Genomic DNA, 15,200 nt, shown 5'->3' with positions numbered 1-15,200 from the left:
ATAATCAGATTAGTTTTAATAAAATTGTTTATTAATAAAGTTTGAATAAAGTTTTTTTTATTAAAGTTTTAATTATTTTAATTAAATTGCTTTTAAACTTTTAAAGACTAGGCCACAGCACCACTTAATCAAACTGTTGGGGTTAAAATTGAAATAATTTTAAACATAACATTCATGCGTGATGAAAGTTTTGCTGAGCATCAAAAATACTGACAAAACGTGATTTCTCTCATTCTCTTCCAGAAACATCCCAAAGTTGTTTTAACAAACATTTTAGAAATTTTAAAGATTAAAAGTGGGAAATAAATAAAGAGCAGCAAACATGCAGAAATACTACATGATCAGTGACAAAAAAATATGATGTTCCACATGATATTTGTTCCACAGTAATGTAACCCCACATGGTACTGGTACATGACAGTGAGGTGAGAAATTCAAAAGAAAAAAAAATACACAATACAATGATCAGTAATCTTTCAGCTACAACAATACAACATGGATTTCATTAACATTCAGTGTTCTTTTGAAAGCCAGGTTTGTTTACAGCAAATACATCTCGCTAAGTTTAATCTGCATTGTTTGAAAGTGTGAAGAGAAATAGGCAATGGAATCGGAAAATGAATAACCTACATGGACGCACAATTTGAAATCTTGATATCTAAGGTTGACAACATTATGAAGTGCACTTACAGTAAAAAAAACCGTGAGTTCTTGCAGTATAAATAATACATGGACACTACCAAAATGGCCTGTAAAAAATCCCATCCTTTCCATTGACCCAGTACATCTAATCATTTCTCATTGATCCTTAATCTCAGACATCCCCAACCCAAACAAGAGGGGATCTCTAGCACCTTTGGATAAATTAAAACAGTCCTTTGGAAAGACAAACATCAAACCATTTTAAATCAAGCGCCTAGGTTCAAATAGGGTGACCTGCTATAGACGGGGAGATTGAGCTTCTGTTGTTTTTCAGTGACAGTTGAAGTGCCAGTTTTTTTTTTCCCAAGTAGCACGAGTTTTCAGATAATTGGCGACCTGAAGATGGAACCAATGCCCTCTTGTGTTCTGTTAAATCTCCCCCCAGCAGTCCCGATGTACAGATCTGAGGCACTTACAAATTGAACGAACCTCATGTCAGAACCTCTGTTTTACGGCACTGGGTCTGCAGCTGTCAGACCTCTGAGCTGTCGTTGCCGCCGCAGCCTTGCGCCATCATCGGCTCAGTGCTGCTCGACACCTTGGGGGCTTCCTTCTTCTCCTTCCTCTTGGCGCACATGAGCAAGGCGACCACCACGACGATGAGGACGGTCAGCAGCACCCCCACCAGGATGGCCGCGATCATCACAGCGCCGTCGTCGCCGTCGCGGTCGTTGAGCTCGCGCGGGATGATGCCGTCGGCGAACACCTCCCTCTCGGGGCTCTGCCGCCGGTGGCTGCGGTCCAGGGCGATGTGCAGGATGTTGGTGCCCCGGTTGTTCTCGGCGCCGATCTCCTCGGCGATGTCCGGCACCTCTTCGGCCGACCTCTTGGAGCGAGACCCACCTGGCAGAGTCAAGCCGCTGCCCTGCACCAGCGAATGGTATTCCAGGCTCCTCTTCCCAATCCCCCTGTTGGCGTTATCCCTGGAGCGAACGGTGTAGATGGTGTGGATGTACCATTCCCTCCCTGCTGACACCTGCAGGGGACAGAGCAGAGGAGAGTGGTATCTAGAGCTGAGACTGAAATCACGGCAGGCTACAGTACGTCAGAGACAAGGGATACTAGGCAACCGATCACGACCAACCTGAAACAAAGCTGTGGAATCCAGTCGGAACCCGTCCGAGCCCGGCTGCCTCACTAGGGGCAAGGCCTCTGGGTCATCCACCGCCAGGACAGCGTTGAAGCCCACATCCCCAAAATTCCTGCCCTGCGTCTCAGGCTGAGCTTTGTCCTGCGGTGGATGAAAAGGGGAAGCATGGTGCTGCACAGGTTCTGCACACAGTCTGAGCTCGCTTTCAATGGGGTTCTCATTCAATATGGTAGCAAGGATTGAAGTGCAAATCAAAATGGAGCAGAGCAGTGCAGCAAGTTATGGTAAGAACCATTCAGGGAGCAGGCAAGTGACTGAAAGGACTGAATTAAGTTCCCATTCAATATGTAAGCAAGGATTTATTCAGCTGTATAAATGGAAAATGTGTAAAAACTGTAACGTATGTAAGTGGCTCTAGGTAAGAGCATCTGCAAAATGACTGTAATGTAATTTAAGAGCAATCAAATCAGCATGAACTATGCAGAGAAGAATTTAGTTAAGATGAAGACACAGCACTGAGAACCATGCTAGTGTACTTACGATGATCTTGAACCTGTACAGCAGGGACGGTGAATCGGCCAGACAGCCGAATTCGAAGTTGGTGGGGTTGTATTTGGGGACGTAGCCGTCAGCCCCGGTGCATAGGAAGACCTTCTCAATGTTGCAGATGAAGGAGTGGCCAAGGTTCTGCACTGGGTCCACCATCACACGACCATAGATTATATCACCTGCACGGAGAACAAGTGTCCATTTACAATGCTCACAGTGAATGATTACTACACTGTAAGTAGTTAATATGGGTCATAAACATATTTTGGATCCAATACCCTCTGAGAAAGCTGTGTCGCTCTCCTGCCCAAATCCCATGGAACCGTCAGACAGCCAGAGTGTCTTCTTGGACAGCAGGAGCATCTGGGTGTTCAGGCTGAATTCGGCAGCCACTGGGTCACTTACCTGTAAAACAACAGACAAAAAGATGAATTAGGCCGTTTACAACTGACTGAAAGCTGAGGGGAATGCCTGAGACTGGTGTTATAACTTCATTTTAAAGCCCTGAGTACTGTGATAGTACCTGCTGGAAGCGGATGTCCAAGTCAAAGGTAACAGGTTCCCTGGGGTTGCAGACAACAGGGAGAGTGTACTCCAGGCTGGGAGCAGCTGTACAGGGGATCAGCTTCACTGTGTATGTGCCCGAGTAGTCTCTCACCTGCAGGGGGCAACGTGATGGGAAACAAAAGTGGGACCTCCATAGGTAATAGGAGATACCGTTCAATTTGCAAAACCACTCAGAGAAACAGGTACATTACAGTAATGTACATTAATGTAATGCAGTAATGTTGGATCACATAACTATTCACTCAGGAAAAAGTGCATCCACAAGCACAGGATTTTGCAAATACTGGAAATGAGAAAAAGGAATTTGGTATAGTATTTTAAAGTAGAAAAAAAGCAAGAAAAGTTATGTTACATATGTACAAGAGTGTAGGGCAGCTTACAGCAAAGTCTGAGATGAAGGTCCACTGCTGCATGGGCTGGTTGTAGGTGGGCTCGCTCCTCACCAAGGTCAGATTGAAGGTCAGGCCCGGGTGATCCGGGCACATTATCATCGAGGTCAGAGAGGAGGCTGGGATAACAATACACATGAAATGCTACTACAGACTGGGCGAGGCTGCCAGCAGGAAATGGTTTATTGTATGGTACTGCTTTGGGGTGCTGAGGCCAGCACAGTAGAGGGACTGGTGAACTCACCGGAATGCGATGTCACAAACAGACCCCTGAAACGGGCCTCGGTGCGGAAGTTGACCACCAGACGGCCCTGCTCATTAATGCGCATGCTGGTCGGGTACAGAGCACCTGCCATACACAAGAGATAAATGAGCAACAGACAGCCACTATGAGGATGATATTCATTTGATTGATTTGACCGGAAAAGGTCTTGCTAATTGAGACAGTAGGAGGAACACTTCATGCCATATTTGAGAAGCTGTACTGCTAGGCCATGTGGTAGCACACCTATGGCATTTTGCCTGATAGATTGCCACATAGAGGCCACATAGATCTTACCTGATTAGTCCTCTCACCATTTTTTGGTTGCTGTTGCTTGAATAACAAGTGTGTCAATTAGATAAATAATTCTACACCCAAAGAAGATCCTTTGACTTATATTTTAACTCAGGTAGAAAAATTAATTCTAACAAAGGTAAAAAAAAAAAGCATGAGTCAAGGTGGAGCAAAACCTAGCAAAGAAACTCCATTCAGAAAATCAATGCATTTTTGTCTGCATTAAAACTGTGCGCAGTCTACACAGAGTAATTTCTATGTATGTCATCACATGCCCCTCCCTGCACACATGAAGAACAGTGTGTAAACCTTTCCACACGGTCAAATAATCAGTGGATCTATGGAAATGGTACACAATGTTCTGATGTTAAGAAAAGGGATGCTTCCTTACCATGCAATCAAGAGAAATTAGCTAGCTCAATTAGCTTTCCAGTGGCATGGATTCTTCCAATAATGAATTGTTTGATAGCTAATCTAGCTGACAAATGAAAACAACACCAGTTTAAAGGAAGGGACTTGTGTCTTCTCTACTCTGAGCTCATATGTTGCCACTATGGTGCACAAATTTTGAGTGATACAATGTGCTATGGGGGGTCAGGAAGGTCACAATACAAGCTAAAATGATTCGACATCAGAATGTTCCTTGAGGAATAAACCTTTATCAGTCATCACAAAACCTGTATTTCCCATTGCACGTGTTTCCCTACTTTTTTAATTGTCAGACTTGCCTTGCAGTTCTGCTTCTGGAGGACTGCCGACACCGTCCTTCCACAAGATGGCAGTGTCGTACACGAAAGTGAGGCGCAGCTCGGACTGCAGATCGAAGTGCTGCCAGCCGCCTGCCCCCACCGGGGAGTGGAACACGTAGGACACATGGAGGGGAACCCGCAGCGTCACATACGACTGGACCAGGTTCAGCACCTGCCGGCCAATTGGGAGAGAAGACATCAGACCCCTCGCAGTTTTCTCGACATGAGAAAATCCATTTTGTGTCCTTCTGTGTTATTGTATAACACTTCTCATTAAACATTATTATGTAATCCGGCAACTCATGCATGCAACATAATGCCATATTTCACATGTGGTACTGGTGACTACTTATTACAATGAACAAACTGTCCCAGTTTTAGAGTCATTTTCTCTCTTTCTGTCAGTTCATGCTAGCTGCCGTAAGTAATGTTTAGGTCTCTCAGTGCTAATGTTCGACTTATACAGTATAATACATGACATATGAGGATGTTACTGCATGCTGGCAAAAGTCCCACGTAAAATGGGAAATTTGTTAAAACATTTTAGCAATCCTTTGAAAATTTTCTAAAAGATCGTGTACAAAATCTGTTTGACATGGGGGTTTACATTGGCTTTGGCATTTGCGTTGGCAGCTTTCCAGAGGGGCGTGATTTTCTTTCAGCCTAAAGCCCAAATCAGGATGTATTGCAAACCCTAACATTTTTCAGAGCTTCCTCCTCTGTTTTACATCCACTCTCATTTCAGCAGCCTGTGGGCAATCAATCGCTCTACATCAAAAAACCCAGGACGCTCCATTTGCCTACTGGAATATAAAACAGTAATTTCAAACAAAAGATTCCCACAATCATTACACTAATACATTATTCATCATTTTTCATCATTTTTCCCCCCTCCGAGATCTTTGACTGAAACTGCTGACGGAAGGAGATGAAAAAGCCTGATGTCACAGCTCCGGCCATTGGTGGACTTGTGGGGTACCCTGGCGCTCGTCTCCACGCCGTGACCTCTGGAGTTAATATCTGCCGCCTGCGCCGGCCGGCCGCTGCGGTCGTGCACAGACCTGCTCTGCCTTCGGGTGCAGATAACCGAGGGCATAAATGATTTGCTAGCCCCCTGACACTGCGCGCCGGGGGCCGGCCACATTCCTGCGCTGCCGTCTAGCTCCACACAAAAGGGGCCTCGGCACAACAGGAGTCCCCCCCAGGCTTCTGCCCCGCGAGCCCCGCGTCAACCCGGAGGACCGGCCTGCACTGGTCTTTGTCCCCCGGCAACAATGAAGTGAACGGCAAATGAGGCGCTAAGTTTCCCGTCCCCTTTTCATCGTACTAATTACAATCGGTGACATCGGGCTTAAAGCGACCGATGTCAGGGCTAAAAAGCGGGTCTCGCCTGGTTCAACGGGTGTGGTGCTGTGGCCGCTTTTTTTTTTTTTTTTTTGCGCTGTTCCCATTTGCGATCTGACTCAGGCTCATTTGAACACGGTCCATCGTACGTCAGACTCTCAGCGTGAGACTGAAAGGGGCATAAAGGACAGAAAGGAACACAACAGAGCACTTCCCGCTGTGGTAAATATCTTGCCAATGGCTATGGTAACAAAACATTCTTGTAGCCCCTGATGAAGATACACTGTGTACCAAGTCAGTTGTTTTCTCTGCTGTCATATCGAAGTAAAGCTTTGGACTGTATACAATGCATGATCTGTCCATCCGCCTAGCTAACTTTTCCCACGGTCACTGCAGAAAGATCTGTGTCCATTAACAAAACACTTCACTGCCTCCCCTGCAGTAAATGTTCATCTATCTCTGGAGTTCAGCTTCTGGCTTCCCTGTCATTAAAGTTGATTTTTACTTTATGATTACCAGAACAATATTATAAAACAAGGATTACAAAACAAATGCCTTGTAATTACTGTACGCACACTCTTTGGGCTGTCAGTGGATGACTACATTTGGAAGGTAAACATTAAGACAGAAAACTTTGACCACTGTTTGTTGTGATTTGCATTTTTGACTGGAAGGTATCAGAGGTTTCGTATAGTGTTGTCCAGTGCATAGTTTTTCTAGGGCATTACTTTCTGTTTTCACAGAAGCCAAGATGCTTGGCAAAAGGCAAAATTGCTTGAATCAAACTTCAGAGCTTTAACAATGGGAGAGAAACCTTACCTATAATTCTACAATTTTAAATCTTCAGACATACAAAGCGATCATTTTTTTCCTGTCTCTTTTTCTGTCTTTTTCCTATCTTCACAGACAGAAATGCTAGGACAGGATATTTGTATTCCCGTATAAGGATACACAAAAAGAAACATATATAATTACGAGATCATAATTTCTGTTAATTCCACGATTACATATGAAGTACAGTGCTAATGTAATGTTAAATGAAACTTGTAGCAGTTCTAGGCTCTTTCCACAAGAGATCACTGTGTGTCAGCAGCAAACTAAATACAGTGTCTGCCTTAGCTGGCTGCAAGCCAGAACAATTTCTTCAGACACAATGCACAAAAATGTTCAAATACTTCACGATAATATTTATTTTACTTAAAAAATACAAACTTGCCTCTCAATTATATTTGCGTAGCCAATTATAATCAGAGCACTATAGCCAGAAAAGTACTTCCAATCAGGGAGAGGCATTATTAAAATTAAGCCTAATTCTGCAAAATGGAAACCCTGCAACACAAAGAAATGCCTTCAATCTACGCACCAGGAGTTCCCAAAATCAGACAGTATTTGCAAAAATGTTGTCATAACTTTCAGAGAGCACTACATTTGTTTCGAATGTTAGTTCATTAGATTTGTTGGCAAGTTAAAAGCATTTGAATGCTTTCAAGGGACTGGATTTCTTTAAATAACATTCTTAATGGTTTATTTACAATCACCACACATATTATCTTGTCTGTGCTATTCTGGGGTCACAAACCGCTTTCAGTGTCGAAACAGGGTCATGCTGAAGAAGTGGTTGAGAGGCACTCCTGTACACCCATCCCCTCCTCCATAGCCTTAAGGGGTTTTGCAGTAAATATTTAACCAAAGTTCTGCTCTGACATACCAAAGTATGTCAGGAGAGGCTCCTTGGCAGACAATTTACAGTGAGATGACCCACTAAAAAGGAACTAACATGCTAACATCACATGCCGATCGTGCGACCCGGGGTAGTCTTTATGACGCAAATCACTTTTAATGAACTGGGAGCAGACTGACGGAGAGAGTTTCCATGGTGAATGCCAATGAGGGGAGTGCACAGGCATGTTTACAGAGAGGTAAAGGGGGGGAGTTTAAGAGGAACCCCTGTCTGAGCAGGGTGGCACCTACAGTATAACCCCGCAACAAAAGCGAAATAAGACTCGACACCCTTTATAAGCACCGCCCTGACTTCTGACCCCGTGTAGCCCGGCAGGTGAATGGAGGTCTCCGTGAGGAGAAGCTGGCTTCCATAAAACAACACAGACGCTCAGTGTTTGCTGAGCGTTTGGTTAGTCATTACCCGAAGGTCAACACAAGGCGCGTTACAACAATGCCACAGTGCGGGGGGCCAAGCTTTACTGCCTGTCTGCTGCCTGTGTGCCATACTGAGCAGACGGTCAAGAGCAAGCTATTAAACGGCCTGTAAACGACTCTGGTGTGTGTGAAAGATCACTGGGAGAGAAAGAGAGAGGAAGTCAGGGAGTGAAGACTTCCTAAACGTGAGTCTCTGCGGCCGGGCTCTTATGGCTCAAAGTGGATTTCCTGCAAGTTAAAAAATACCATCGGGGCACTGAAGGGGGCTTTTTCTGAGTCACTATGACTCTGTCCCGCAGGGAGCTCCCCATTAGCATTGCATCGGCTCTCTCTGTGCTGCTAGCAAGTGGAGAAAGGATAATAATTCTTTCAAGCAGGCCAAAATTCCCCTGGCCCAGGACCGCGTTGGCAGCACCGCTCACCTGCCCATCGGTGCCAATGGTGCCGCCGCAGTCGGTCAGCAGCTCAGACATGTCATAGTAGCTGACAAACTCCCACAGGCAGGCCTCCAGGTTGAGGTTCCTGTAGAAGCGCAGTGTGCTGGAGCTCCTCAAGGGGGTGTTGTACTGGTAGGGCGCAGTCTCGCCGATCACCTCCGGGTTCTTGGTGGCGTCGGTCAGGAAGCCGTAGCGGGTCTTCACTTCGTTGAAGTCCAGCAGGTTCGAGCAGCGGTGGTTGCCCACCCGGGTCCCGTCGGGGCTCAGTGTGAGCTCGAAGTTGGACAGAGGCCGAGTGGACACGACAGGCAACATCCCTGAGAGTACAGAGAGAGGCAAGAGTCAGAGTGAGAGTTAATAAGGGAGGAGAATCAGAGTGGGGGGCTAGTGAGAGAGGAGTCAAAGTGGGGGTACTGAGAGAGAGGAGTCAAGAGTGGAGGTTAGTGAGAGAGGAGTCAGAGTAGGGGTTGTGAGAGAGAGGAGTCAGAGTGGGGTTACTGAGAGACACCATGGGAGAAAGAAGTGTCTGACTGGGGATTAGTGAGAAAGTGAGAGTAGAGACAGATTGGGGGTCATTTTGAGAGAGATAAAGGGAAGAGGAGACTCTTCTCTGTCTTACTATAGCTTAATTCAAAACAGATCTACACAGACAAAGCTGCACTGCTTTTCACTCTAGGGTCGATGCATGAACAATCATAAGCCATGGAATCAGATAGGCTTTTGGCTTTAAAATGTTTAAACAGATCACGATAAAGGACCCAACAGCGCACAACAGCATGTTGAATGTTATCATGTGTAGAGGTGCTGGGGGCTCTTCCCTACAGCAGAGCAGACAGATTATTCAGAGCACCCCCACAGGACCTCTCACCGTCCATGTGCGGCATTGTGATAATCAGCTTGATAAGGTTGGGGTGGTCTGGATCCTCTGGTCCTGTGTAGCGCAGCTTGGCGGAGAAGGGCTCGGCGCCCACCGTGCCCACTTTACGAGGCTGGCACATGCCTGGCAGGACACACAAACATCACCACGATCAATAACCACAACAAATCACCATGATTCGTAACTTTCAATCTGAATTCAAAGCCTTAGATCTTATAGTTTAAAAACAGTAGATTCAGAATATAGTTGCACCAATGGATTAACAAAATACTGTCAGGTTCAGCATTTGATCACTGAAAGTATCTACGAGTTCTAGCAGCTATTGAGGGAGTGATCTTGCAGTATCTTAGGCAGGAACAGTATCTATAACCTCCAGAAATTAGTGAGAAAGAGATCAATCTGTAACTTGGTCATGGATGTTCTGTATCTATACCTGCGGCTGGTGAGAAGATTTTACACAGGTGCCTACAGTATAACTTTCTGTAGATGGTCAGTCAATGTATTATCATAGGCAGATGGTGTGTATGACTTCTTGTAGTCACTCAGAAAGAGATTTGTCAGTGATTAACACATTGATAGTGCTGTTTACCACTGCAGCTGGGGGAAAAAGGGCTCGTCAGTGCCTACAATTTAACTTTCTGCCACTTGAAAAAGGGGTCAGTCACACTGAAGTATGCAACGTATAACTACTTAACCCCTAGAGTGCATTTTCGGTGTGGAGTTGGGGGGTGGGGGGGTGAGGGGTAGAGTTTCGGCTCTCACCCTCCTCCATGCTGATGGACACGATAGGGCTACTGAGCTCCAGGCCCTCGTCCCCGTTGGAGTTGACGGCGCGGGCGGCGCACTGGACGCGCGAGCCGGCCTGGAAGTAGATGGAGTCCAGGGTGATGAGCTTGGAGGAGGTGAAGAAGGTGTTGAAGTCCACCTCCCGCATGGGGCTGGTGACGCCGTCCAGGCCTGTGGGGGCGCTGACCAGCCAGCGGTACCGGGTCAGCGTGTCGTTGATGTGCTCGCTGGAGCAGATGGAGCCCGTTTTGTCGTAGTCCGAGTACTTGGGGTTGCAGGCCTAGCGGGAGGGAGAGTTTGACAATAATACATTAAGAAACAAACACATGCTGTGGGCGCTACATGATGGCTGTAGGGGACTTGGTAAAAGATTACATTTACATTACATTACAATAATTTAGCAGAGGCTCTTATCCTGAGTGACTTCCAGCAAAAAAGAACGTAAGTGTATCCATTCAAGTTGAATAAACAGTGTCAGACCAGGCTAACAACACTCCCAGACCAGTGTGTGTGAGCATAACACTATTAAAGCCCTTCCCTAAGTTATCTTGTGCAACCTGACTAGGCAAAGGAAGCCAGGTATACTACCATATATCAGTTGCTAGATCACAGAATCCAAAACACATGGCAATACTGCATGTAAAATACACAGCAAATACTACAAGTGGCAGGTGTTAGGGGGCAGGGCTGAAGGGCTGGCTTCTTGTAAAATAGGTATGAGAACCATGGGGATACTGGTGTATGATTTCTTTATTCTTTAGCATCTTATAATATGATTGAACTTCTACACAATTCACCATTCAGCCAAAGTTATTATTCAAAAAAGCAATGAGCTCCCCTGTTTAATCCTACACTTTGGACAATTGCTTATGGAGTTGTGTGCCCTCCTGTTCTGCCTCTGTGCAACACTGCAGAAAGGAACAACTTGGCATACTGTCACACAGACGACAGGATATCCGCCTGCAGGGGGTGTGTCCTTGGTCCTGCCCGTGTCATCATACTGAAGCAGTGACACCACCTGGGGCACGGAGGGAAAGGTGACGTCCGCCATGCTGTTGGTTTCCTCGATGTAGATGATGGCTTTACTCATCTGTCAGGTAACACAGGAGTATGGGCCGTTATGAGGAAATAAGTCATATATTATAATATAAATCAAAGCTTGTTATTTTTATCAGCTATGATTTCACATGCTTTTCAGTTAACACAACAGAAAAAAACACATCTTAGGTTTGTATTCTGTTGTTTAAATCTTTCTTTAAAAAAGAAAGATTTGGCAGGGGAAAAAAAAAGTTTAATTCTTTCACTAGAAGCTAATCTTGGAGCAGATGTGACAAAGAAGGTATAAACAAGCTTAACCACTAGAGGCATCAGAGCGTTGATGTGATAAATTATCTAAGGCACTGAGGCTGGGTAAGTAGAAGGAAATAAAATGCATTATTTTACCAAGCATATCCTGCAATTCATTCTCATGCAAGCCTCAGCTACAAATAATAATTGTTTATCTGGCTCGAGCTTGCATTTTTCAGTTATTTGTGGCTTTTTTTGTGGGGCTGATTTTTCTGTGCTTATTAATAATAACTATTAACTAAGATGGGTCAGTATTCATTTTACAAATACACATTGATTGTTCATAAAAGCAATGTGCATGCAGTTTTGTACTACAGTAACCGCAAGGACCACATTCAGGTTCCACAGAGCTTGTTGTCTGCTACCCTGGGCTGTGCAGAATACTGTATCTGCATGCCCATACAAACACACCAGCAGCGTTCATATTGAATGCAGGACTTTCTGAGAATACTGGAATCCAAATTTGAAGTGCATATTTGAAATGTTCAACCAAAATTTTTCGATGGTGGTGGTGTTTTATCTATTAAAATAAGACTAAGATTAAGCTGCTCGAGGTGTTGATAACATTAATAACTAGGGTTAAATGGGAAAGCGTGAGCCTGATTCATTTCCCGACCTGGGTCTCGGCCACCATGTTCTCGTCTGGCTTCAGGTGCACGGTGAAGGCCTCCCTCATCTCTCGAATGCCGTCGAACAGGATCTCCACCTCCACAAAGTGCTGAGTTTCACCCTCCCGGAACTGAATGTCTGGCGAGGGGACAGAGGTTTTTTGACTTTAACACAAGTGACTCAAACCAAACAGCCCTAGTTATTAGATTTGATGGGCTGTAAAAAAAATTCCACAGTGAAAGATCAAGGCCAGACTTATTTGAAATGGGTCTGGTGAAAACATTTCTGGATGTTTCAGACAGTGCTGTCGCTGCCACTGGCCAGCCTTTTGCTACCTTTCCTTTAGAAAATATACTTCATAAATGCACCTGTTTATAAGAGCGAGTTGGTAAAGGCATTCTCCTTTATATTGAAATTCATCAAATGACTCACTATTGGACATTCAGTGTCTGTTGTGAGATATGTAAAGAATGCTGCTATTTTGTTACACCATCTGTTCATAAGGGCATTTTCATTTTAGTGGCAATTCAAGAAATGATTCAGTAATGAACATCTGTACTTGTTGGTATAATCTATACCCATTAACATACACTTCCAGGGCTATCTATCAAAATAAATTGTCTTTGGGCACATATTGTAAACCGTGAAAATGATACAGTAAAACACCTCCCATCAATCACAAGAATCTGTGCCTTCTTACTCAAACACATTCGAACCATGGAATACTCTTTTCAGGATGCCAGTGAATTCCAAAGGATTTCTTTTTCATTACATAACCTGGAATGCTTTTCAAAAAATGTTTCAAAGCAATATAGTGTGTACATGTTCTATAGAACCTGAAGCAATGTACGCTTGAAATGTAGGAAAGGAATTTAGCATGCTTTCTCTATGCACAAACCACTGGAGAGATGTTGCTATGCATCTTGCTGAAAGTCCTTACTACTGCATAAAAATTAGTAATGCAATGGCTTTGTAGGTGGTAAGGAGATCTTCTCTTACAAAAAAACTGAGAAGATTTGTCTGCGTGGACTGTAAAGAGATTCTGTTTCAGGGTAGTTTGCTTTTATTCATTTTATTTCTATTTGCGGTTTCTGCATTCCAGAACAAGTTCACATGTTCATCTCTACCCACTTATTTTGCATAATTATTTTCTATTCTTCCAGGCAAGAAAATGTTTGAATTGTGGCTTAATACCTACTCACATTTTGACTGACAATGCACTCTTGCTGCATTGTTTAATTATATTCAAATATGCACTGATTGTTTCAACCCACTACCGCAGTTCCAGATAGGATAAATCTGCTATGTTTGTGGCTTTAAAAATGAAGCCGGTTTCTGCTTGCAGTGAATGCCCGCTCACCCTCGGATACAGGGTGGTAGTCCTCCCCCGAGTTGGCGGATCCATCCTTGGTGTGGACACGGACGACGGACACCTTGGACGTGTCCCCCACCCTGAGCACCGGGATTCTCACCACCGACACCTGCCCCGCCTCCTTCGGCTCACTCACGCTGAACTTCGTCTCCCCGAACTTGATGATAGCCTCTGGGAAAACACGGACAGGGGGGTTCAGAGATTCAGGGCACTGCATCCAGAATAGCTCTAACTTTTATTAATCAGCGGGTAGCTGTTATCAGTAAAAGGACAGAGCACAGCACAAGGCTTTGATAGCGGCCTCTCCCTGGGTTTTCGCACCCGAGGCAATGCTGCGGAACGAGAACAGAAGTCTGTTAGCTTGTTAACGCCAGCGAGGGCCCTTACTGTCTGAGTCGTCTTTTATCTTAACGAGCGTCTCGTTCTGGGCCCCGATGGACGCGCCGAACGGAGACTCGCTCTTGGGGCTCCCCAGCACCAGCCTCAGCTCCTCGTCCTCCTCGTGGATAGAGTCGTCCACAAGTGTCAGGATGCACGGCTTCTCCACCTCCCCTGAGCAGAGAGAGGGCGGCCATGAGGCGCTGTGTACCGATCCCATCCCTTCAAACTTTTAGGCTGCATTTGTTTGCAAATATCCCGTCACTTTGCAGCCAAATGAATATTCTAGCAGCGCACGAAACATGAAAACAAATAAACCCAGAACCTCAAAGCGTACAAAAACTGTCTGCACCGGGTCCAAAACAGCTGATAAAAGAGACAAGCGGTAATAACAAGCTGCTTTTTCTGTGCAATCTCAATCTGTCTTTCTTTGTGAGATGAAGAGCGGAGGTCACATTACCTCAATGCATCTAACTAACCACTTCACACAGATAATCATTTGATGTCTGTAAGTATCTTGCGCAGTGAGGAGTGGTGACTGATACCATTCCCACTCCCACTTAGCTTCATTTATTTTAGCACAAAGAGACTTTAGAGCAAGCTTATCAACTGAAATGTGTAATTAAACATTGCTGTAGTTGTCATTATTCACAGCATAGCAGAGAGTCTCTAAATAGTAAGCAGCAGATGCTGGGAGTTCAAAGGGGGCACTATAATATATTTTGGAATGGTACACATAATCCAGTGATGTCCATGAAAGCAAGTGACATGAACTAAGACGCCCCTGCACCCCCAGTACCCCCCCCCCCCCCCCCCAGCCCTCCAGCAGCTCTGTACCTGGCAGAAAGGTGATGATGGAGGCGTCTGTGTTGGGCCGCTCGTTGAAGTCCATCATGACCTGTGCAGAGCCCTGCCGGGTATAGCAGCGGACCGTGGACTTGTAGCTGATGTCACCGCTGCGGTACACCATGGCTGACACCTGACCCTCATTCTCATTGGCCATGTACATAGCATCCCGGAACTGGACCTTGGGAACTAATGAAGGGGGAAAAAGGTCAATGAAAATGTCAATCAACTTTACAACTTAACAATAGTATTAGAAGACAGGATTCTAGTACCACTGTTCACCCTCTATTTCCAAAGAGTGAAATGTATCTAATGCATCTAATGATTTATTTTGAACGTATACTCTACATAGAAGGCATGCTCATGAATTTGGAAATACTGTGCTAATATAATAATAATATACAGTAATAGTATGTAGTAATAAGAGCTGCTACTACTCATTCTT

At 45.0% G+C, this 15,200-nt stretch overlaps 1 protein-coding gene across 1 annotated transcript in view; it reads right to left on the bottom strand.

The window, feature by feature from the left end:
- Positions 1 to 561: 561 nt before the first annotated feature.
- Positions 562 to 15,200, bottom strand: part of LOC118783080 (FRAS1-related extracellular matrix protein 2-like) — a 65,033-nt gene continuing 50,394 nt past the window's right edge. The window contains exons 9-24 of the mRNA XM_036536761.1: positions 14,747 to 14,944; positions 13,919 to 14,083; positions 13,520 to 13,702; positions 12,167 to 12,297; positions 11,138 to 11,293; positions 10,180 to 10,483; positions 9,409 to 9,540; positions 8,526 to 8,857; positions 4,582 to 4,774; positions 3,542 to 3,646; positions 3,289 to 3,416; positions 2,865 to 2,999; positions 2,620 to 2,746; positions 2,333 to 2,520; positions 1,787 to 1,933; positions 562 to 1,678 (exon numbers count right to left, since the gene is read on the bottom strand). Coding sequence (XP_036392654.1) covers positions 1,175 to 1,678; positions 1,787 to 1,933; positions 2,333 to 2,520; positions 2,620 to 2,746; positions 2,865 to 2,999; positions 3,289 to 3,416; positions 3,542 to 3,646; positions 4,582 to 4,774; positions 8,526 to 8,857; positions 9,409 to 9,540; positions 10,180 to 10,483; positions 11,138 to 11,293; positions 12,167 to 12,297; positions 13,520 to 13,702; positions 13,919 to 14,083; positions 14,747 to 14,944 — 3,128 coding nt within the window. The 3' untranslated portion in view covers positions 562 to 1,174. The remainder of the gene's footprint in view (positions 1,679 to 1,786; positions 1,934 to 2,332; positions 2,521 to 2,619; positions 2,747 to 2,864; positions 3,000 to 3,288; positions 3,417 to 3,541; positions 3,647 to 4,581; positions 4,775 to 8,525; positions 8,858 to 9,408; positions 9,541 to 10,179; positions 10,484 to 11,137; positions 11,294 to 12,166; positions 12,298 to 13,519; positions 13,703 to 13,918; positions 14,084 to 14,746; positions 14,945 to 15,200) is intronic.

The sequence above is a fragment of the Megalops cyprinoides genome, chromosome 9 (assembly GCF_013368585.1).
Source record: "Megalops cyprinoides isolate fMegCyp1 chromosome 9, fMegCyp1.pri, whole genome shotgun sequence".
In the NCBI taxonomy this organism is placed as follows: Eukaryota; Metazoa; Chordata; class Actinopteri; order Elopiformes; family Megalopidae; genus Megalops; species Megalops cyprinoides.
This window is presented reverse-complemented; position numbering and strand designations above follow the sequence as displayed.